The 25,274-nt window shown below is 44.9% G+C and overlaps 1 protein-coding gene across 6 annotated transcripts; it reads right to left on the reverse strand.

The window, feature by feature from the left end:
- Positions 1-242: 242 nt before the first annotated feature.
- On the reverse strand, positions 243-25,274 carry MDM4 (MDM4 regulator of p53). 6 transcript variants are annotated; one of them, XM_050715321.1, is made up of 11 exons: positions 25,099-25,274; positions 18,957-19,063; positions 16,358-16,432; positions 14,679-14,812; positions 14,222-14,271; positions 11,319-11,380; positions 10,456-10,552; positions 8,918-9,078; positions 8,232-8,366; positions 7,349-7,429; positions 243-6,118 (listed from the first exon to the last, which is right to left on the reverse strand). In XM_050715321.1, the coding sequence occupies exons 2-11, from the start codon at positions 19,029-19,031 to the stop codon at positions 5,564-5,566; spliced, it is 1,425 nt and encodes a 474-aa protein (XP_050571278.1). In that variant the 5' UTR covers positions 19,032-19,063; positions 25,099-25,274; the 3' UTR covers positions 243-5,563. The 6 variants fall into 6 exon arrangements, with proteins under 6 accessions (XP_050571278.1, XP_035417355.1, XP_050571280.1 ...); XM_035561462.2 differs by lacking the exon at positions 25,099-25,274 and adding an exon at positions 21,570-21,676; XM_050715323.1 differs by lacking the exon at positions 25,099-25,274 and adding an exon at positions 20,947-21,035.

Below are 25,274 nucleotides of genomic sequence, written 5' to 3' on the forward strand. Positions count from 1 at the left end.
AAGCTGGAGCAGCTACAAGCGTTGGTGGCAATGGGACTGGGGAACTGCTCCAGCTTAAGAACAGCAAGTAGTTGTTCAGGCTGGCACAGATGAAACCTGGGCTGTTCTCATGCTGCCACTCCCGCTGACTTTTGCGGATGCAAGTACCTGCACTGTAACTTCCCCTCTCAACTGCGAGGCAGACACATCCTGAGGGAGGGAGGGTCTCAGGGAAGGCAAGCGCACAAAGACCACAGGCTACGTAACTGGTAACAGGCCTTTACTTAAAGTTTTCCCCGAAACACAGTACAAATGAAAAAATAAACCTACATTGCCATAGAATGCGATCGATTTAATTAGATTTATGCTGTGGACACAAAAACAGGTCATCAGTTCCATGATACGTGCCTTTTTTAAATAGTGCAAACACACAGAGGCTGGTTATTGGGTCGCTGTGCGGGTGGGTGTTCAGATCCAGATTCAGACTCGGGAACAGCAGGCTGCAGGGGAAGGGTGCTAGGGAGACGGGGCAGGAAAGCATTCCTTCCAGAAGAGGAAGTCTTTGTTATCTTTGCCAGAGGTAAAACGTGTTTGTTCATACCTTATGTATCTCCGTGGACTGACCGTCAAAGGCAGTTGTCTTCTAGGAATAAGAGACTGAAGCTAATTGCAGAGTTCAGCAGCTACGGATTCCTACAACACCTGCTCAGAGTGGCAGGCATGGGGTGTCCGTGCGTGTGTGGGCAGCAAATGCACATTACCAGGGTAATAGCACAGAAAAACAGAACTGCAATCACAACAGCTGCCTGTATGCATCATAAACAAGTGCAAGCAAGTGGCTGAGGTGTGTAACCCAGCTTGGGGCTGCTGACCATTCTGATTTTGCTGGCCAGACAACACCAGGCGGTCACAGGCATGGTCTCACTGATTTTCTAAGCAGCAAGGAAAATTCCAGCCACTTTGGACAGATAACCAAGGGATTTCCAGAGCAGGAAAGCTGCTGCCTGGAGGCAACCTGTTTCTGGAGATGTTGGAGATGTTCCAAGCACACAATGTTTATCAGCCTCACATCACCTGTGGATGTCCTTCTTGACCTTGAAAGATCAGCCTCGCAGTGCCTCCTTTTCAAGAATCGCAACACTACTTGCAGGTGCAAGCATGCACAGGATTCAGGGAGTTTCTTCCTCACCTCACGCACCATGGCAAGAGTAAAGCCAGAACGGAGACTGGTGCCCTGGCTCTGCATCCTTTCTTCAACCACTTAATCATTCTGTCTTCCGAAACAGTCAGCCTCCACTGCAGGCCTCTAATGAGAACATTTCTCTTCTTCCAGGAGAGGAAGATGAAGCTCAGAACAGGCAAAGAGTGAGCAGGCAACTGCAAGCTACCCCAGTGGGTTTTGAAGCTCAGTTTCCAGGCCATTTCCATTTGTCAACAGCCACTTCTTTTCTGCAAGGACAGCCTCTCAGTAGCATATACAATCACTGCTGGATGCAGAATGATGGGGAGGACCCTGGCTAGCTGCACCACGGGTTCCATCACAGTCATGCACCGTAATAAATAAGTTACACACAGAGGCAGAAAATTTGCAACAGTCTTCAGTGAAACACCCAGCATTCAGAAGAAACAAGCACTCTGGGGGCTGCTCCAAAGGCGCTCTGTAATTCACGTAGCAGCTTTGGTGAGGCTAAATTTGGCTCTGTGATACATCTCAGCAGAGGATGGACACGGATTTTTGAACAGACAGATGAAGCAAAGGCTGATATGCCGGGTGCATCAGCAAATAATAGTCACTGGGAACTGCGAAGAGGCACTTAAACTGGAAAGACCTGCAGGAGCGAATGCAGTGAATGCGCTGTGGGTACCTCTGGCTGCCAAAACAGAACGAAGGCAAATGACGTACAGTGTTTTGCAACAAAGAGCACTATAACGTACTAAGCGGCAGTATACAGCTGTGAGGCTCATGGTTCCCATGCTGTTTCAACGTTGGTCCAAGTAAGAAGTTTGGTGGTTCTAGGGTTAAACGGTGCCAGAAGTTCTGAGTGAAACGCAGAGGTATCTGTGGATGAAGCCCAGCCTATGGGCACACTCACGCTGGGGAGACTTCAGCAGGTTCCTGAGGAACAGCAACCAATGTCACTGGAGAAAGGAGCAGTGAAACAGAGACCTTCCTAATCTGACAGTCAAAAGACAGCTGTGCTCCACGCTTCGAACAGACACGCAGCAATGCCTGCTAATGCTCGCCCGAGGACCACTTCTGCCGTATTGCACTTCATAGTAAAACCTCACTGAGAGAGAAAAACTGCCATGAGTGATGAGACAGCAACGTTGTAGTCAGAGAAGTTGAGTTCACACCCATCTCAGGTAGATGCTCAGCTCCTCCAACAAAATGCAGTTCTGATAGCAGTCCACATTAGCTGTCACATCTGTAGAAAAGGAAACCAATAGCACTGCCGGGCCGACATCTCATGGCATTGCGGCGTAAATATTACGACCAAGTGCTTTGAGCTAGTTCTTCAACTCATACCTCAAGCCTGCACTTCCTCAAAAGTGTCAGAAAAAAAAAAGAGCAGCTCTTGCTGAATTACAACCTTTTTAGCCTTATACCTAAAGCAATAAAACGTTCTTCCTCCCTCCTTTTCCCTCACCACCCCCCCCCCGCCCCAAAGCATAGCCACAAGGTGGACAGTTACATCTCATCAAAACGTGCTTGTGCTGCAATAGCTTATTCTTCTATAAAAGGAAGATCAACTGTAACATTGTGAGATATTACGACTGCTATTTCAGTTCAAAAGAATAAGAACTTGTCAAATGCATGTTGTAAACACCGTGGTTATACTCAACAAGAAGTCACAGATAAGAAGGTCGTTACCCCAAAACGTATCCTGCGGATTTGGATTTTATCACAACAGCAACAGCAATTTTCATTTAACAATGGAAGCTGCATACAGATCTCAGTAGGATTTTGGTAAGGATATTCAACCCCTTACAGAAACCTAAACTCTCCTTACATCTTTTTGGTCAACAAATTACATGCTTTTCAGCGCAGCCACACCTGAACAATTCAGTAAGACTGCTTTGAGCAAAATGTTTTGTTTTTAAAAGCAACTGGGGTGAGGGGAGATTCACAGTATCCAGAAGTGCCACAATGCACGCTGCCTGAGCCCACGCTCCTGAAAGGGAAGCAACTACCTGAAAGTGGAAGCAACTACCTGGCAGGAACTCCCTTCTGTGATTCGAGGAGATAACACCACTGAGCTTAGCATGATTAAAGTGCATCACCTGCAATTTAAGAGCCCTTCAGTTAGGGAAGCAAAAAGTAATTTTTTCCACATGGATCCACTCGCACGTACGTACAGATAGTGCAGCAAAACAGAAGGTTATCCCCTGACTTTTACAATACAACTGTAAATAACAGCCAACAATAACAATCTAAATAATAGCTGGTATAGAAATAATCACAACACTACGTAAAATATACAAGCGATCTTACTTTTGGCAGTGATAAGGCAGTGACTGCATATAGCACCTACTCCAGTATCTTTGCACAGAAACAACTATGACATGGGAGATTGCTGGGACTTTCTGCTAGGCAGGTTTCAGGGGCTTTCATTGCACACCTGACCTGCAAGGGCTGGACCAGCAAAAAGAGTGTAGAAAACGAGGGGGAAAGAGCCAAAAGAAGCACCAAGGTCTAAGCACTATCTTTTTTTCTTTTTCCCTGTTTTTTTTTTTTCTTATATTGGGGCAGGAGTGGAACACTCCCTAGATCAGAAAGGGAATTGTACAGAAGATGACAAAACGGGCTATATCCTACACACTGTACTGAATTCAAACACCTGTATACTGAAAGCGAGAGGTGAAGGCACTATTGCTACCTCATACAGGCTCTCCAAAAGCCCTGGAGAACATGTCAAGAACTGTCTTCCCTCACCTCTCTGGCCCACAATCGTGAACTCCAGACTAAATGGATGGCAAGACCATTCGCTAACCTTATGTTTAAAATAAATAATGACCTAGAAAACTAAAAGAAATAATGCTTAATGCATGCTCCCACAGCGCTGTCTTCTCCCACTGACTCCGCAGACTCCTCTGCCTGTCCAGAATCCACAGAGGGGAAAGCTGGAAGAAGCATGGAGAAGGGATGCCCGGGTAGCCAGGGATCTTAGGACATCCAAGGTGGCTGCAGGAAATTCTCTGGGAGCCCCAAGGCTTTACACTCCTACAATTCACCCCTGATTTAGGACTACATCCACCTGCCTTCTACACGCGTGAAGAACACAGCTCCTCTCCTTGGGGGAATAGTCTCTGAGCATAAATCCTCACAAAGCCAGTAGGCTGAGGAGGATCTGAGTACACTCTAGTGTATGATCTCATAGCTTAAAAATGTGTAACCCTTTTTGAAGTTCTAGCTGAGTTTTAACAACCAGTAGACTAACCATAGATAACTTCGGAGAACAACATAAATGCTGAAACGGATCTGAAGCATTAAATCACTGGGAAAGGAAATCATTGGAGAGCATTCAAAAAATTAACACCAAGCACAGTCCATAGACAGTGCGTTGCAGGATTTTTTCCCCCCCTCAAAGGCCCTGGTTCAGAGTTGGTGTTACAATTTTAAGTAATTTTAAATTTTTTAAATTAATTTTGTGCCTTGAAAATGCACATTTAAACCAGCAAGCATCTTCTAGATTGGCCTGATGAAATGCAGCAATGGTGGAAGCTGCAGCTGTGGAAGTTGCAATGGTGCTGTGATAAAGAGCTGTTGTAATTTAAGCCAGCTGGCACGCCAGATTCTGAGCTAACACTGGACAGGCTTCAACAAAGCAACAACAGCTGACATAGAACTGTACTGAAATGAAACAAGAATCAATACAAATGAAAAAAAATCCAACAACACAGCACAGTATAACATCTTACTTGTCTCCCAACTGGTATGTAACCTGAGATAGCTATAGATTGAGAATTTGAGAGTGCTCATTTCAAGTCTGGAAGCAAAAGGACCTTAGTTAACAAACACACATAAAACAAACACAAAAAACATCTTATCAGATACATGGATATTCACTTTTCATCGCCTTCAAGAGAACTGATCCTTGGAGAAATGGCTTCTCTAAATTACAACCCTCTTCACCTACCCTTCCCTCCCATCCTTCCCACCCCACCCACTCTGCATAGATTATTTCTCAGCTCCAGACTCCTCCCTTAAAAAACATTGCACAGGGTTTGACTTACTGGAGAACACTCCAACAGCCAAAATCATAACTCTCTCCAAAACTTGCTTTCTGCAAGGACCAGTTGTCAGAACAGAGAATCATAGTAAATGATTTAGACAATTTCAAAGCTAGGGCATTGATACCGACATGCTGGTTACGGCCTGCTCCCTACAGGTTTTCATTTAAACAGACAAAAAAATGGATGCTACTTCATTTGATGCGGAGGATTGGTTCCTTGGTGTTCGCGGTCAGTTTGGAATCTTAATTCTCTTTGGTGTTTGCCTGATGAGCTCTGAAGTTAGGGTTTGTGTAGAGTGCAAGAAAATCTGTGTGCTACCTTTCTGTAGAGAAGGCCTGAACTGGTACAACTATCCCATAAAGATTCTGATCACCATCTCAATCTCTTTCCTGCACACTGGACAAGGTGATCTCTTTTTCTTCAACATCTTTGCACACTTGAAACAGGCCACAAGGTGAGCAGTCCTTCCATGGACAATATTCCCATCCCGTGGTCTGTGATGGCATAAGAAGCAAGGATTCAGTAATTTTTTTATACTCTCTAAAGACTGTATTTCTTCCTCCTTTTTATGTTCAGTGAAATGCAACAGAGACTCCCTGCTTTCACATTCTCGTGCCAAATCCAAAGACTCAATAGAGCTGCAGGGATCTACGTGTAATTTGTTTTCTACCACGTACACGTCTTTAGGTTGGCCAACTGGAGCAGAAATAGTCCTTCGGCAGTCCGGGACATCTATCCCTTCATCATCGTTTTTGTTTTGCATAGCATCAATGTTGGACAGAGAAAGAGAATGAGCCAGTTTGGGACAATCTGAGTACCAGTCCTTCCGTAAGGCCCAGCAGCGGTAACAGTACCGTTTGCCTGGAGAGTTAAATTTCTTGCATTTGGTGCATTGCCAGCAGTCCTGAAGAATAATTGAGGCAGACAAAAACAGCAGCAAGTTAATGTATTATTGCATACAATTCTTTTCCTCAGCATAGGAAAAGCAGAAAAGGAGCTTCAACAAAAGAGGACATTATAACTGAGGCTTGCAGACGCATGGCTGCTACTTTGATTATCAGCACTTCAGAAAGCCTAAGGAATATTTTACTGCCCGTGTGCATTCAATAGATGCAGACCTCTCCTTAACCACTGACTGCCCTGCCCTTCTCCCAGCCTCCACCACTCCGCAAGAATACAATGTTCTCAAGCTGTGCAGTTTATTGAATCTTCAGTATCTCACCCTAAATTCAAGGGTAGAGCTCCTGCAATCAGTTAGGAATGTATCTGCCAGACTCATTAATCATTTAGCACCTGATGAATCTGCACAACTAATAGTGGCGTACTTGATTATCCCACAAAGCAAGTGCAAGAGCTGCCCAAGATCAGAGCTATGTTTCAGCTGCCCAATGCTAGGGACATCCTAATTCATCGAGCATACGCAGCCCAGAAAATAATGCTAAAAAATGTTGGTGTCACTGGCTGTGTATCATGAGTATCATGATACACGTTTGCTGACTTACGACAAAGACTCAAAAGACTCTCCTCCTGATTTGACCATACACATTGTCTGAGAAAGAAAAAAGGGGTGAGGTGGGGTGTGGATTCTCTCATGGCAGAGACCACAATAAAGCAACTGACAGCTTTGTAGCCGGCCTGGATGTCCAGGACTCAGTGGAATGCTGATTCTGACACAGATATTTGCACTGACAAGTTTTTCAAGTATGATCACTTTGTGTTTGGCCACTTCAGTGATAAAACACTCCTAGCTAGAATCCATATAAATCCTCTCACATTGCCCCAAAAAGCGTCAAAACCACGTAAGTTCCAGGACTGCTCTGTGGCCAGTGGAGGCATTTTGTCTTTGGACTGGGTGGGCATTCCTGGGCTGCCACTGTTTAATGCCCATCCAATTTAGAACTTAACTCGGCCCTGTCCAAAACAAACCAGATAAGGTCAGGCCAACTTCTCTACATTCCTTCCCAGAGGTTACAGAAATGCTTTTTGTTTGATTTTGTGCTTTTCTAGGCCTTTGAAACCCATACAAGAACCAGCTTCTCCTACCCCGACCAGGAGCTGTAAGGTGAGTTTTTCTAACTACAGCTAGGACTGCAGCATACTCCAAGCAAGGAATGCTGACCTAAAGGATGCCTACCTCAGAGGCAGCTTCTGTGTCCGTGTCATCGCTTAAGCACTGAGAATCCTCAAAGTCATGCAAACATGCATCCTCGGTCACCTGGGAGAAGTAGATATGCAGTCAGAACTGCTGCAAGAATCTGTTTACGATGTGCCTGGCACGGTACAGCAAAACTAAAATAACAATATAATCACCATGAGAATTAATCCATTTAGAGAAGTGAATGAAAAGCCATTTTATGTACTGTATCTATTCCAAAACATTGTTGATAACTGTTGCTGAACTGTTTTACAGTTGTATTTTCCTGTGATCAATTCGTCTCTCTGATGTACACAGAAAATCATACAAATGGAAGCATATACACCTGGGTGTTCCTACTAAATTCCATGGAAGAAAACATGAATTCAATCACTTAAACATAAATCTGATTAATTTCTCTTGGGACTAACGTTACTACCACCTCCGCTAGCAGATTCAGGCAAGCCTATCTTATACAAAACATTAGCACAATGTAAGCTGAGATTTTCTTCCCCCCCCCTTTTTTTTTTTTATTAGATTTCAGATATTGGCCAGAGATTTAGTAGAGTTGGTGCTACAATTTTAAGTAATTTTAAATTAAATTTTAAATTAATTTTGTGCCTTGAAAATGCACATTTAAACCAAAACCCTGACTAACTACAAAGGAAAGCTATCACACCACATACAGAATGGTGACAGCTTTTTCTAAACACATTTTAAATTTTGGATGATTACAAATCTAGCTCCTTTCAAGTCAATGTAACACCAGAAGACAGATGAAAAGCAAAGGATTTTCATGTGAAAAAGGATTTTTTTTTCCATGCAATCGCTTAAACGAGGCCAACCAGTGGAACATGTATGCTGTGGCTGTTTGGAAAGGTACCTTTGTGTCACCTTCTTTCACTTCCTCGCAGTCAGCTGTTTCCACTTTGACTGCAGCACTGGTCTGATCCGACGGACTTTCATTGAGGAACCACAAGTCATCAGTAGTATCTGAAACAATGGCAGTGTCTATGTCCTGGTGGAGAAGAAACGAGAGAGACCACTTAGAGCTCAGGGTATCAGCAGCAGGAGTACCAGCACTGCAGCCACGGCCAGTGAACACCTCGCCCTTTTTCCTCACTAACAGCCTTCTCAGCCCTGCTCAGCTTCTCCAGTCACCCCTAGGAGAAAAAGGGACAGATCACTACTCTCAAAAAGAACCACCCCTTTTTTGGCAGCAGCACTGTGCTCGTTCCCCTTGCTAGCTGGCCATACAGCAGCTGGCCACCATCATCTGCACTGCGTAACAACTTTCAACCCAGAAGAGGGGCAGCTCCTGCAATACAACCAGTGCTCTGGAGTTCAGAAGGTCGTCCAGTGGATAGCAGATTGCCTAGTTTATTTAACAACGCTAAAGGTAACCAACCACCTGATGTGAAAGGCTGGGACAGGAACACAGAAAGGAGAGGCTGAAAATCCTGAAGGGATGTGGGAAGGGAAGAGAAAGAACAAGAATTTATTATTTACTTGGAACACAAAAAAGGAGAGGAAGAGAATACAGTTCACCTCTTTAAAAAGTCTACACACCTGGTTAGTCTGAATATCTGTTGATCCATTACTTCTGGACTTGTAATTGCTTCTGAGGTTGCCTAAAAACCACCATGGAAGACCAGCTACATCCCATTCCTCAAACACTAGGTCCAGTTTAGGCTTCTTGCTTTTAGAGAGGTTTTCTATTAAGTCTTTGTCTGTAAGAGCCAAGTAGAATCTAAGTCATGCCACACCTACATCATTTAAGAGACTAGCAGAGAAAAATTTGGCCTCATCTGATTTGAGAAATCTTCCTTGCTCTATCTGAAAGCCAGAGATACTGCTAAGAGCTTTGAGGGTTGTGTAAGTGTACTGAGATGTCAGATCTGCACGTCTGTTCCAGTTTATCTATCCAAGTAAACTTGCCAAAACAGTCACCGCACAGCCATCAGAGGTCAAAGAAGCATCCCAGAGCTCCCAGTGTCTCTACAACTGTACACGTTTCTCTTTAGCATTACCTTAATTTTAAGGCTTAATACACAAATATGAACTCTTCTTTCAGAACTCTATCCAAGTCAACACAGAGAAAATTCCTGAATGCTTAATATGTAGAAAGGACTAGTTTGAATTTGGTTCAGATTTCAAATGATGGGAGCTCCTGAATTCCCAAACCAGGTTCAAAATAGGAAGCAGAAAGGTAAAAATCTATTCTCCATAGCCCCCTGCTTCAGCCTCCTTCTTTTTAGCCCGCGCAGTTTAGTCTATGATCCTCAACTCAGAGGTCTGAACTTCAAGATAACCTTGAATCCATCTCTCCTCAGTTCTGAGAGCTTCAAAGGCACCGACAAGGGCTGTTTCTGCCTCCTCCGTACATGCAGCCAAGAAAATATTTACTGCTCTCATTTTATCCAGAAATACGCACACTTGCAAAGATGATTTAGGTTTACAAATTAGTTTCCTTGATATGAGAATAATCTGAGAGTAGAAGGTGGAAAAACAGGAAAATTGCTTCTGTAACATCAGAAATCCTTGAGTGAACCAGCAAGAAATCCCCAGACATTAAAACAAAGGAAATGTCTAAATATGAAGGAGCCGTATGATACTTAAAGTGGGTAGGAAAAAAAAAATCCCATTGTTATTCAGATTCCTGATTGGTTTGCAGGTAATGACTGCAGACAGCTCAGGCTGTGTTCTACGTAATCAGAGGAGAGAGTCCCTTGGGAAGATAAATAGATACGAGTATAATTTCAGCATTTAAAATACCCTTCAGCAAGGTCTGTAAGATTTTTGATGGCATTGTTTAGTGATAGATGTGCTTTTGGGGCTTAACCTGCCATTTTATTCAGTGTTTGTTTGTTTATGAGACCAAATATCCAAGCTAGAAAACAAGTCTATCATAAAATACCTTCGACAGACATTTGCAGTTCTCTCAATCTTTGCCATAAAATGATGAGTTTTAAACATTGCATTTCACAAATTCTTATTAGTCTCCCAACACCCTCCTCCAGCAGCTGCCTGATACAAAGCTCAACGTGTCACACTGGGGAAGGAGAAGTGCTTGTACACACTGTCACCACAGAAAAGCTGGCACTCACCTCCATAATTCTCACATTTGTGCTCTGAGGTAGACACAGCAGATGTATTGCTTTCACCTTCTCTGATGACAGTGTCAGAACCTTCTTGTGGGCTAAACTGCATGAAGGAAGGAAAAAACAGATGTTAGTCCACCAGAGCTTATAGGGACAAGGGGATGTAGCACTTCCATTCCGAGTCACCAGCTGCAGTACAACACCAAAAAGGCATGAAGAGAAACAGGAGTTTCTGAACAAAAGCTATACACACTGTTAACTCTTTAGGAAGGCTAATGCATCTGTAATCAGCACAAACAATATACTTGCAACCCAGGAAAAATCTTAAGATTGGCAAAAATCCAAAAGCTGCCACCTTAAACGAAGTAATACGGTGATCTTCGTGACTCTCTGGCCCGCTTCAACGTTAACAGACACCTCCCAGATCAATTACCTTAACCCCAAAATACACCTGAGACAAGTTAGAATACGCAAAGATTTTTCCTAGGTTTCAGATTCTGCCTGAAAGCTTCAAAAACAATCCTATTAAACACAAAACCTATTCACACTTTTTAGAAACTTTAATTATTTGGCAATTCCTACTCAGAGATGGGATGAGAGAGAGGGGGAAAGATGTGAAAAGACAGAGCACGCTGGAGGAACTGAGGACTAGAAGTGCTACACCCCAGAGAAACGCGCTCAGAGACTGGTACTCTGTTATGATGAGAACAGAGAAGGGTCACTCTGTCCCTGCTCTGTGGACTCCAAGAACTTTCAGGAAGGTGAGGACCTGGCAGCCAAGCAGCACAAAGTTCTGGCAGTCCACCATGCACAGGTACAGAGAAGGGGCACTCTGTACAACAAAAGAAACCACCAGGCAGTGGGTTTACCTTCAGCTGGTCTTGGCTTGGCTTATCGACGCTCTGTTCCTTTGCGAGATTCTGTGCAGCATCTAGATAGCAGGTAAAACAAAAGAAAAAACCTTCCCTGGTAATAACCATTCTCACAACACAGAGGGTCTTCAGCAAGCAACCAACGAGCCAGGCTTGGCAGACCTCTAAGTAACCCTTTAAGGAAACAGAGCCCTTTCTTTCTTAGAGAGCTGACCATTTCCTAAAGAGGCATCACTCTAGTATTCCTTAGGGTTTGCTAGACACATATGGAGGCAATACCCTATGGAATACGGCAGGCTGCGCCTCCCCAGAAATGCAGCTTGATGGAACTATACAGCACGTAAGAACCTTCTTCCCAATGTGAAAAACTATTCTGTCTCCTACGGCCTGTCCTCAAGTTGTGAGCTCTAGGTCCTTTACACACAAGGCCTGCATGGAAGCAGAAACCCAGAGCAACAGCAGAGGGTGGGAACTTCAACTTCAAGGCTGGATCAGATCTACACTGAAGAAGGTGAACAGAAAAAGTAAGGTTCTTACAAATACCTGAGAACACTACTGCTTTCAGTACTTGCTTAGAGACGCATCCTCCTTAAGGGTGTGGGCATCAAGAACAATAACTAGACTAAGAATCCCACGCACAGCAGGCTCCTTCCTGGGTAACTGAATATATAGCCATACTACAATTTAATCCAGACAACTATGCTGGCCCCACGAGTTAATTAAAAGGCCAACCTAAATAGCAAGAACAATCAACAGAATCCCTGTACGTACTAGAAGAGCCGTATTTAGGAATTCACTCTCTGAATAGGATGACTTGCTAGAAAACAAAAGATGCAAGGATGGCTCCTGCTTTCTCCCATTTCAGTTTAGAATTTCTCTGCAGAATGCCAAGGAGACATGAAGGATCTGATTCACATCACAAATCAGGGCACTGATATGAAAGCACTGAAAAACTACCCCGTAGGCAGAAAAGCGGACCTTAAAGTGATAAAACACAGGACCACAAAATGACATGGCTCTATCCCACATTTTTTGCCTTCCACGCATTAGTTCAGCTTTCTTTTGTTCCCTTCCCTCAACATACAGCTTCTGTAGTCACTAATTATTTGATACCTGAAGGAAAGCAGAAGCCAATTGGCTCATCCATCACTGCTTTGCCTCTGCAGTGGCATTAGAGCTGAAGAATTGCCCTTCTAACAATTCACAAGCGACATGTACTAGTCTTAAAACACTAAGAAAATACACTCCACTTACTGGAAGGCTGTCTTTGAAGCCCACATATATCAGGAACTGAACGTAAAATGCCCTTAAAGAGAAGTAGGTATTCCCAAAACCTCCTCATGTGATTCATACTAAGAGTGAAAGTTAGCCATGTAAGGACATCATCTGATAAAAAGCATTATGTAAGAGCTTAATCTTTATTATCAAGATGTACTGCAGTCACTTTTCTTTCTACAAGTGTACTTGAAGTGGGCAGGATAATCTGCAAAGTGATGTTCTGATAAGCACTGGTTTGGCTAATGAATACAAGTGGCTATTACACAACATGAAACAGAATGGCCTCTTTATGCCCTACAGCACCTTCAATTATTGATACGTTGCAACAAAGGAAAAACAATACCAAGAGTCATCCTTCCTACATATTTGTCAAAGGCCTGGTCTGCCAAACCTGTTTCGCTTCGTAGTCACACACACACACAGGCACACATGGTAGTAAAACTCAATGACCATCTCACTAAAGGAACAGTACTTCCTTTGGCACAACTAGAAATAGTTACGCTATGACCGGACCACACATGCACACCCAGCCACACGTGCACAGCCACATGCACACACCAAGTGGAAGGGAACAGGGCAGCAGAGGAGAGCGTTTTGCTGAGATCCTTTGCTCTCCACATACACTGCCTATAGGTAAAAGGCCAGGGTACCACCAGCAAGGGAAACTGCACTCACACAGTTAATCTGTAGCTAAGTGTTTAGACAACAGTCTGCTTAGGAAGGTTCTTTTGTATAAACAGGGAAAGGAGGGGAACCTCAGAGGCACTAATATATGGCTTAAAGCAGACAACTGGTCAGTTTAGGGCCATGTTTTCTTAGTTTCTAAATTTGAACTAGCGTTTATGTCCGTCTGCAAAAACAGACTAAGCACTCAGGAAGAACTAAGCCCATATTATCTGCTTGGAGACCCCAGGACAAATGACAGGAGACTGCACAAATCCCCTGGTATAGTTCACCCATGATTTGCACATTTGTGGTTTCAAGAGATGTTTATTTTCACATGAAGATGACCAGCTGTACAATGGGAACTGGCTGCAAGGGAGCCATCAGCTGACACTAAGTTAAGTACAAATTTTAACTTATGACTGAAGGACTTTTGATGTAGATAGATTTATTTCTCTCATGAGCTGAAAAACTAATAGCAACCTGTAAAGGTTCAAGGGTTTGATTAAAGTCCAGACCTCTTTGGATTGCAGAACTAGGTTAGGTTTCCAGCACTCTTTACATTCACTCTCAAGACTATGAAAGCATAAAATGAGGTAAGAGAGAAGTCACAGAATGCTATGAAACTGCAAAAAGACTGAGAAATCAAAAACCATTTGGATGAGATACTTCAGCCACGTTGATTTGTACATCTGCAATATTTAGTCTGTCTGCCATTTTGAGGTTTGTCCACTGGTTATAGGCAGCTGTATTACTCAACCAGCTAACTGATTTCATACCACAGCTACTGATGGTGCACACACAAAAAAAGACACATACTCAAAGAGATTGTCTTGTCAAAGCCTTCATTAGCAGTTTGTTCCAACTTCAGAAACATGTCTCTTTTCTGAATATCATTACTTACCCAAGTTACATCAACACTATATTGAATATACCTGTCCATACTGTGACAAACCTACCTGTCATTGCAGCAGAAGTCAGGTTCCGTTTCAACATTTCATAGACTGGGCTGTTGGAAAGAAGGAGACAGTTTATTATGCAAAGAAATGCTGGAATCTGCAGGGCAATTTTTGCCACTCTTTAGCTAAATGCTTGCTACAGAGAAGTCTAGCTCAGAACCTAGCTGAGGGGTGCAGCCTCTAGCATGAGTCTGAAACCAACAGTCTGAGAAGACACAGAAATAAAAGGGGGGAAAAGATGTCACCTCAAGCAGCTCACTGTCTGGACCATTCAGAACTGGCTCTTCAAAACAAAGGAGCTGAACTTGAACTTGCCAAATGAATTAGCCAAAAGTCACTGAGCAGGGCACTCCGCATTCATGGAGGCTTATGTGACTGTAAACAGGAACAGTGACATCAAGGGTCTCCTGCCTCAGCAATCTCTATGAGACAACATATGTTAGTTGCTTTTTCTTACCTTGGATCTTTTACAGAGAAGCTCTCCAATCCCAGCAGTTCCCCCAGCTGATCTCCTCCACAATACACCATGTGTTGCTGTCTTTTGTCATACAGCTGCTTCACCATTATATACTGTCCTAGGTGATGCATAACCTGTGGACACGGAACATACCATTAGCCACATCTGCAGCTGAAACCAAACCACCAAAGGCCCTGGAAATTTGCTTTAGTTTATGCTACTCGCCTCCTTACATAGTGTCAGTCAAACAGTACCTGATAATTCTGCATTTCTGGCATCCATCAGTGCCTCACAACTAAGGAAGAGGTATGCTTTACCACACTGATGTAAGGTTTGTAACTATTAACCCTTGACAGGAGGGAAAACTGAGCTGAAGATGGATAAACAGGAGTCGCTCCACTATCCCACACTAAAAAGAAACACACCATGGGTGATAACACTTATCTGGGACGTCTCCCTCAGTGAGAGCTCTGGATGGAGCCTGCTGCTGTTCACATCAACCTTACAAAGAACTGTCCCTGCAGAGACAGGGCCAAGACACAGACGGAGCAGAAAACCCTGAAAAAATGGTAGCAAGTCATTCAAGGTCCACTCTTTGAAATGGGAGAGGGAACAATATAACAGCTCAGAGTAAAGAGAATGAAATGGCATGGGGAGGAGGCAGAAGGTATCACCAGCTAAAAGCTGTATAAACCATTACTAAAGGATGACCACAATTACAGTGTCATTCCTGAGGAGACAGCTTGCAAGATGCAAAAATGTGAGCATCAGTATCACAAAGCATGGAGAGAAAACATCCTGTGAGAGCTACCAGACACTACCAGTTACAGTGAGGAATCCACAGTACAAGAGGAAAAAAAGTGAAAAAAGTTAAGCACAATATAGACACGGATCCATCCCCCATTACCCACCAAAGTGACCTCCTGAATGATAGCAAATGTCACCAAAATTACGCTAACAGGATGCCATTCACTGCAGAAAAACTGACTTAGTGGAATTAAAATGTTAATCCATATGAGCAACCTGCGTTTAATACTCAACTCCCCCCATTTAAACCATTCAATTTGTTTTTGCAAAACTTTTTAGAAGCTAAATAAGTTATTTAAATGCATAAGTGTTTAAAATAAGTCACAGGGCTCTGCAGGAATATTTGACACATTCATAATGAAAAACCGCTGCATTTAATTCTTTGCAGACAGGCTACTCTTGTAAATCACAGTCGGTGTCATTTTTTTAATCTCGTACATATATTGCATTTTAATCTTAAAATAAATGAATTCACAGGGTCTCTCAGGTTTAGCTGACAAGCCATTTCAAAGAAAACTTAAAAGAAAAATATCAACTAGAATCCAATTTTTAAGGCTTTCATGCACTGAGCAGACAGAAAGACAATTGAATCCTACACCCTCTCAGGTATGTGACTATCAATTCCATCTTTCCTCTCTTTAAAGAGGTTTCTGATTTTATTTCACACTCCATTCCCAATTCCTTCAAAGGCTCTCAGGACAATTAACGATCAATCAAATCACAGCAGCCCTATGGGTATGGTATCCCCGTTTTGCAGGTAGGGCTTCCAAGCACAGAAGAATCAAGAGCCAGCCCCAGCCCTTCCCCACAAAGAGCCATCTGCCCAGCGACCAGGGACAGGCACAATTTCAGTGCCGAGAAACTGAGCCCACCTCTTTCAGCGTGAAGGTTTCTCCTTGGGCACCTGCAGCCTGCAGAATCTTCAGAAGTGGCAGTTTGGGTCGCACCTAAAACACAAAGCAGGGATTTTTGTTAGAAGGACAAGTGTCCTGAGAGAAAGCATGTCACCCTGGCATGCATGCCTACCACAGCTCACAAGCCCAAGTTGCCAGACCTGTGTAAGGCTGTCACACCAAGCACAGAGATAACTGTGGAATGAATTGGAAGTCATGGGAAACACCACTTGCCTTAGGCTAATCTGCTGAGGGCTGGTACTCTTTTGCAAGTCATGTGCATGGACAAATGCTTAAAAAAAGAAGCTAGAAGGACTGAAAATTAGCACAATCACTCTGACTCAAGTGCAAGACAAAAAAAGCTAAGGAACTTGGGCAGACTGCTCCAAAGGCTTTAATCGCTCACATTGTCCAATTAACTTTGATGTCATTCATCATGTGAGGAAAGATCGGAAACTCAGACCCATGGTATGGAGGCCTAGGCAGTGACTAACCAAACGTACTGAGTCATATATTCAGGAGCAAGGATGGTTAATTAACGCCAAGGATCAGAACGTGTATTTTCTGCGGACCTCAATCACCAACCAAAATCTTTACTATACGAAATGTAAAGAATCCTAGGAACAATGCAACTGCGCCACAACCTCTTTAGGTTTCACCCACACACCCAAGCAACTTTGAGTAGCAGAGGAGACAGATGAGGCTATGCAAAACAGCAGCAAGTTTTAAATAGCTACTTCCCCCGCACCACTACTTCATCTACTCCACAAGAATTTTAACAGTTCTTAGGAGAGTGTCACCCCCTGGATCCACGTCTTGTGTTCTTAAAAAATGTCAGAAAGCCCTCACTGTTCTGCCTGGAAGCTGAATGCTATGTAACTGTGTACAATATTGTATGCTAATGTGTACATTTCCCACACTGAACCTCTTCCTCTGTTCTCCTTTGTCGCCCAGACGCTAATACGGCGAGATATTTCAATCTGTCACTGGACAGAAAGTCCAATCCTCAGCACATGATGTTCGTTGCTGTTTCCCCTACAGTTTGACAAGACCTAAGCTCTCAGGGGCATGTAATTCCTGCTAGTAAAGGACTTCAGCAATCAGTGTGAGGTGGGCTCACCTGCACCTCATACACACCCCTCCTTTCTACCTTTATAAATGCAACTGTAAGACCTTTCCTGCCTAATGAGAACAGTCTGCTTACAGCCCTGCATTTCCTCAACAGCCAGCTTTAGCTGCAGTACCATTTTCCTGCATAAGGTAAGAAGAGGAGGGGTTTGGTTGCTCGTCACAAATGTAATTTGTCACTCAGCTATCTGAGGTTATATTGGCAAAGCATTTGTTCCACTGTTTAAACATTGTACAACTTCATTTCTGCTGTGAGTGTATCTGGTCTGTTTTCTCATTACTGTAACTGTTAGATGCATTTTCAAGCTCAGAGCAACTCATGTCCAGCCACAAGTCTTTCTAAGACAGCTTCTTCCCTAGGAAAAAGCTAAGCACCACACAAGTAATTGCATGTATCAGCACTTAGTTTTCAATAAGATGAAATTATGTATTTGCATTCATTCATTTCTCTAATGACCAGTCTCAAATAGATTTTGAAATAACTCTTCATATCTTTCTTACTAAAGAAATAACCTAGTTAGCTTGATCCATTTAAAAGGGGTCCTTATTTATTACAATACAGCCAAAATGAAAGCGTTAGTCTGGAAACTGAGTGTTGACAATCAATATTTTGGTAATAATATCAGAGCCTATTTATGTACTTTTCTGAGCAGTGATTGGAATAAATATTCATACATATGAATTCCGCCCAGGACTTGGCTACGTTTCAAAACTTCTAAATTAAGCCTCAAATGGGAGGATCTTCCAACTTCCTCTCAGCTCATTTTCGCTCCTGCCCCCTCCTTCCATATTGCAGAGATGCTTTTTTCCAATGAAATGGCTCTAGCAGGTGGGATGCCAGTCTTGGAGAAACATCTTGCTTTAGAGCAGCTTTCTCTAGCCGCTGTTTACACTACAAATATTTCTTTGGGCCGACAACATACTGGGTCAGAGCCAGACTACCATACCCCCAAACCATGCACTTGCATGTTGGCCTTGGCTCGAAGCTACAGCTACCTTTTTGTTCCACGGCTGCTCTAAGAATAGGCAATAACGACCAGTGCTGTGTTTGCCACTTACCTAAGCAACTCCAAAAAAGGCATGGGGATGTGTTACTGCCTGAATAAAGGCCAACATAGCACATTATGGTGCTCCAATACAACTGTCACATAGTCTAGCACTAGGAGAAATGCTCTATGGAGAATTTTTTAAGTACAGGTCCAGCATGAAAACATGCATCATGCCACTTCTTCTACAGCCCACGTTAACTGCTTTCTCTATTTTTCTTTCCTTTAAAATACTCATAAATCTCTGATCTGGTAGTGAAAGCAACAAATCTTCAGGATAAAAGCCCTACTCCATCAGGCTAAATTCTTCTTACTTAAATGGCATTAAAGAGCTTTAATTTGATGGAAAAAGTGGGAGCTTTAGGGAGGGGAAAGCAATGAAGGTAAGTAGGGGAGATAATTACCTGGTTAGCTTGTCCAAGAGTGATTCTGCAGGCATTCTCAGCTGCTGGATGCTGGGCAGAGCTTGAAGATGTCATTGTGGCAGTGATTAGCTGTTTGTGGCACAGACCTACAAACGAGAAGTTTCATGTACCAGTTAAGCTGAGAAACCTGCTCTTGAGTTTAATCACTTCCACTTCTTAGAAGTTTCAGGAAATCAGCGTTTTAAAAATAGCCCCGCATGCATACCCTAAACGACTGATGGAGCTGATGTCGCTGTACCCCTTCACCTGCTCTTACCACAGACCTGTTTTGCTCTGTCCTGGCTGCAGCCAGCTGCTCAGTGAAAAACAGCTGCACAAGAACTGGGACTGAGCTGCAGGGACTGGGGCTGCTGCAGCACTCAGGATGCTTCTGCTCTGTCCGCCTCGAGGAGTGGCATGGCTTGGTGAGGAACCTCAACCTGCCAGCTCACGGGAAGTGCCAGTCTCTGCCACGCTGTTAGCAAGCTTAGTATGTTGAAATCTTTGAGTCAGAGGGGGAGAGAACAGAAGCTGAGTCACAATAACCCCAAGGGAAATCCTCACAGAAGAGCAAAGCCTGAGCAGCCAGGGCTGATGGCAATGATTAGCACATTCCCCACCTGCTTTTTAAGAGATGAAAACCTGCTAAAGCTGCTGCAGCCTTCATCCAGAATGACTAGATGCAGGCCACAAGTTAACAATTTTAACAGCACTGCTGGCTGAGCAGGTGAAATGATCCTTTCCTGGAAAGGAACAAAAGGGGAAGTCCTGCAGCTATTTGAATTTGTCGAGCCCTATCAGTTTCAGCATCCACCCAAAGAGCGCAGCTTCATATGCAGAATGATCTGTAATGACTCATGGTCTCAACACAATCCAGCACGGATCTGCCCCACACAAAGTAGGTTCAGAACCTTCTTTATCCTTAAAGAGAAAGGACAGCGTTAATTAGCTGCACTCCGGGAAAGAGTAAACCGAACCTGCTGGAGAAGGAACTCAAGTCCTGACCTCTCATTTTCACACAGCATTGCCTCAGCTCTACAGCACACCGATTTATCGCTAAAGCAAAGCTGTTCTGTTTCCCTGGAACAAGTTACAATAAATTCTTCCTTTTGACATTAATCTAGTCGCATTTTTTGCGGGCACTACTGAAGGAAGTCCTGCAATTGACTCTTGCTCACGCTGGTAAAGTGTGAGATGAACTACAAAGCAAAGCCTGGCTCCTGAGCTTGCCCACACAGCTGCAACTTTGGGAAAGCTTACTGTGTGGATTCTGGGAGAGGTGTCAGCTTTTAACCCTTGTAATAGTTTAATTTAAAAATCTGAAGCCAAAGTTTTTCATATATTTCAAAGAAATATCTAAGTTTGCTGCCACGGGATTCCTGAGAGACAGGAAATGAGTCGTACTATATTGCTTCGGGAAGACTGAGTCGGATGCTCAGCTACGTTCAAAAGTGAACACTAGCAAAATAACCAGGCTTATGCCTTAGGAATGTAACAACATCCTTGATTTAGACAAAATAAGCTGGACACTTATCTAGCAGGCAGTGGAAAATACTTCAGTTGACAAAAGTTGGTTTTAAAACACATTCAAGTTGATGGCTGGCGTTAAACATTCACCCCTATCCCTCCCACTGCCCCGTGAATTAAGAAACAGATACTAACTTTGTAAGAGGCTTCTGCTATTTCTTATACCATTACATTTTCCTGAAATAAGCACTACTGGGGATAAAATCCCTCCTGAAGATCAAGCATCTCTAAATATTTAAAAGCCCGATAAGTGTGTATCGAATTCAAGCTTGGTGAATCTCATTGATAGCAACCAGATCTAGGTATAACGAGGAATAACTGACTAAGCTAAAATCACTGCTGTCTTAAGTTTCTTCCAAGCTGTCTACTTACCAATGCCACCCACACCGATCCACAAACGACCCAGGGGATCCTCTCTACGCTGTACCTGCCCTCTGTGGGATCCACAGCTGAACTTACCGACCTTGAACTTCTCCGCTCCGCGTCCCCCCTGTGCCTTTACTCCTGCAAGTCCTTGTGCTAGGAGCAACTGCAGAGCCTGCCCCCGCCCCTCTCCTGGCCACAGCTGGCTGCTAAATGCATCAGCTCCTGGGGCAGCTGCAGGAGGTGTGAAGGACAGGCAAAGAAGAGCGGAGTTCCCCCCACCCTGCCTTCCTGGAAGGGGACTCTGCTACCCCAGGGTAAGGCGGTGAGCTAAGACAGAAAAAACACTTGAACTTTCTCAGTGCTGCTTTTATTTCAGAGGCAGGTGAGCTAGCGCCTCGCCTCCAGCCTTTACAAAGGGTATTTTTTAGTAGGTTAGATTCTCAGCACTGACTTGTAACATCAGATTCCTTTTAACTAGGCTAACTAGCATGCAAGCCCCGAGACATGTCCAGGCTGCAAACACCCACAAGATTTACAAAGGCAGCCCCTGGTTGCCTTGCCCAGCGCTTCCAGGACAGAAAACCTCACTGATGTTGTGCTCAGGCTAGCCAGAAAGAGAAATGGTGCCAATTTCCAGAGAACTGCAAAGCTTCTTGCTCCAGTCCTACATAACTTCCCCACTAACTGTATTCCCCCACTTATTTCTTGCCAAATGCTTACCCTACGATGCTGGAAGTTCAAATTAATTTGCAGCCAACTGAATTGAATGAAGCACCAGAGAACTTAGGGTTGCTCCCCTCTGCAGCTTTGGAGCTGTATAACAAAACCACTGTGGACCAGCCTGATGACTTGGAAGAGCCCATGAATCACAAAGTAGTCATGAAGCAACGATTTTTCCATTCAACTGCTTTATATGGTCATGCACACTACAGGGATGAGCACAGCCTGCCCATTTTGTGAGTAAAAGTTCCTGAAAGAGACCAAAACTCCATTAAACCCCGCCGCATTTGGTGCTTGTAGAAGGCAGGGTTGAGAGAAAAGATCGTAGCTAACGGACCCAGGAGCGGCTGCAAGCTCTGTGTGCGTGGACGTTTCTTGGCTCTCAGCGTCTGTAAAGCTGAAGCTACGTTTCCAATTCGGTTCACTTTTTTGTCTTTTATGCCAGACTGATGCACTCTGTAGCTTCTGTGCAAAGTGGAGGCAGCAGCAAGGAGCATAAACCAGGCATTATTCTGCTCGGTGTACCTGCAGTCTCACTAACGCCTTACTTCTTACAGTCTGCTCTGAAGCCCTGTCCCCAGTCAGCCCCATCCTTCCTGCTTTCAAACTCTATAAAATTCCTCCGGAAAACAAACTTGCAGTCTCATGTACGGTATCGTGTAGAGAGAAGCCCCAAAGGGGAGGCTTTAAACAAGCACTAATCTGACAATTGAGTCACGGTTAATTACGTTTGTCCCTATCAGAGTGAGTCCCTGGGAGCTTTCGTATCTGCCCGTTCTGCTCACCTATCTCAGCTGGCTCGCTAAGGGAACACCACGACTCCTCCCTGTAAGCCAGGCCTCGCTCACATCTTCAGCCTGTCGCTGCTCCAGCTGCTTCTGCCTTTCTCCGGGCCGTAATTCTCACCTGACTGCATCACCATTCCTCTGGGAGAGCTGCAAGATGCCAGCCAAGGAAACATCAGAGCTGCCCCTCCAGTGCCACCTTGGAGGGATTTGCCTCCGTGAGCTGGTCCCAGTGCTGGGGGCTACCTGGGGGCTGCTGGCTGGGAGGTGGCAGCAGGAAGAGGAAGAGCTGGGGCATGGATTACGTGATTTAAACAGGTTTCACGCTTTACAGCCTGCTTGACTTCAGTTTTTGCCGTCCTGCTCTTAGCTGAGTGCTCCGATTCGTTGTTTGGATGTTGACTTGGCATTTAACTAGGAAAAGTATCCTGAGAAAAACCCAATTTCACCATGGGGAAGCCCTGTAATGCATTACTTATGGCAACCAAAGGCAGAGCTCCGACTTTTAACATCTAACTGAAACGCTAATTTTAAAGAACTCCTGTTCGGAAACTGTTCTGGAATAAAATCCAGACCTCATAAAGCAGATGTAATAACTCTGAATTTCTCCTGACCTGAGTTTTGTTGCTGACACACTGCATCTGCCGTGCACTGTGTGCTGCTACCTCCAGCTCTGCCAGAAAGGCGCCAAAACAAGCCAACCTTTGATAAATGCTAGCACTTATCGAGTACAAATGTTATGCAATGCTCTTTTATTGCAAAACCAGTTAAGAAGGAGGAAAACAAAACTGATTGTTTCAATTAAAAAGGAATGCTGGGCAGCGGCTGCGCGAATCTCCCTAAATCAGCTGCTGCTGACAGTAGTTGTTGCTGGTGATGTCTGGAATCCTGCAGCAGTTCCACCCCGCCGCCCATGCTGTTGTTTCCATTTATTTCTATTTTAATATCTTAAATTGGGCTTTTCTCTGGGCTACTTCCTTAGGGGGACGTCAAATCAATATCACTATTTAAACACAGAGATGAAGCAAGTCAGAGCATTAAAAAAAGCTGCTTTTTCACCAGGTAAAGGCTAACCAGAGCGTGCTAACTGTCCCTGTCACAAAGCTTAGATTAATTTTTAAGCCAGGCACTTTAGAAGGAGTGAAACCGAAGCTAGTAATCTTGGCAGTAGTGAAAAAGAAGAAAAGTCCTTATTTTAATCACATTTTCAGCAGAACCAGCCGCCTGACATTTGACTTAAGCTGAATATCTGGGGGTTTTTGCCGTGCTCCTGGAAGAGTTGCTAAACACGTAAGCGTTCTCTTGGAAGCCCGACTGCCAGCCTGTCTGCCACACAAAGCCCAGAGCACGTCCCTGAAGACCCGGGCGCTCTGTACCTAAGTTCTGCCCTCTTTCAGTCAGCACGATTACCACGCAGCCTCCTGGTGAGCGGTGCAGTGCTTGGGCCTGACCCACCTGGCAGGAGCAGCGCGCACACAACCTGCTGGGAGCTGCGCCAGCCGTGCTTGCAGCGCGGTAACTTGGAGCTGCTGGAGACACGACACGAACAAATACCAGGGCAGGTGTAAATCCAGCCTGGAACAGCAGTCTGTGTTTCAACGGCCCTTTCAATCCTGCTTGCTATTCTTTCTCCAAAATAGTTTCTTCTTTCAACCCGATCCTATCCGGGACTCAAATTCTTCACCTCTAACATGAGAGTTGCTGTTCATTCTCCAAAATAGTTCTTCCCTCAACCCGATCCTATCCAGGACTCGATTAAATTCTTCACCTCTGTTATGAGCACTGCAACCCTCAACAACTCTGCACTACCCACAAACAGCATATGGAACTGACCATCCCAGAAAACAGGGATCTCCTTTTACAGTCCCTCTTGTGCAATAACTGCAAAGTTTTACACATCTGATCTTTGAGTTATTAATGCCTCTCTGAAATTAGTTCCTTGTTAACGCGGCTCTTAGCAGCACCACTGCCGTGACAGTTACACCGCACAGCCCCTGGCGGCGTTTTGCCCTGGAAAAGCAGGCAGCGTTTAAGGTTAAATCGTGGTGTGAGAGATGACACATGGCACAGGCAGTTCCAGCCAGCTTCACTTTGTGGTCGGGCCACGTCACGCTGCTCTGAAACGTTAAATTTGGCAGCACGGCAACCAAGGCTGCAGGCACCCACGAGGTCTGCGAGAGCCCAGCAAGGAGGCAGGGTGCTGCAGCAAACATGCCCTAGTGCAGAAACACTTGTCACGTCTCCTTTTGCTGCTGGAGCGCGTGGTTTAAGCATCAGCTACCTGCAAACCACGGGCTCAGCCACCAGCAGACCCCAAGCGTCCAGCACAGGGCATAATTGGAAGGATCCTTAAAGTCTGGATGTTTCCGAGTGGCACCAACACAGCGCTCGGGGCCACCTCGTGAATGCAGAGCCCTCAGCGCAACCCACCAAACGTTGTATACCGCCACAGCGACCCGAACGCTGCTACAGAAACAAGACTTCAGAGGGGCAGCTCTGATTTGGGGTCAGAAACCTGATTTTCCCCCACAAACCCCGAGATTTCCCCCTGCCCCCCATCCCGAGGCGCAGCGCCCGGCGGGTGCCGCACGGCCACGGCTCCGCTGCCCACAGCCGGAGCCCGGGGGGAGGCCGCGGCCCCCGAACCCGGCCCGGACCCCGCAGTCCTAATCCCAACCCTAATCCTAATCCCAATCCCAACCCTAATCCCAATCCCAATCCCCCGCCCCGGCGGCTCATCTCACCCTAGAGCAGCCCCATGTGCCCCAGGACGCCCGGCTCGGTGGCGGGGGGACAGGCGGGGGAGGGGGGGGGGGGGTTCCCCCTACACCCCCCGCGGGCTCCTCGCCTCCATCTTAGCGCCGCGGCCGCCCGCCGCTTCCCCTCGCAGCCAACATGGCGGCGCGGCCGCTTCCGGCCC

Source organism: Cygnus atratus, chromosome 24, assembly GCF_013377495.2.
Source record: "Cygnus atratus isolate AKBS03 ecotype Queensland, Australia chromosome 24, CAtr_DNAZoo_HiC_assembly, whole genome shotgun sequence".
Taxonomy (NCBI): Eukaryota; Metazoa; Chordata; class Aves; order Anseriformes; family Anatidae; genus Cygnus; species Cygnus atratus.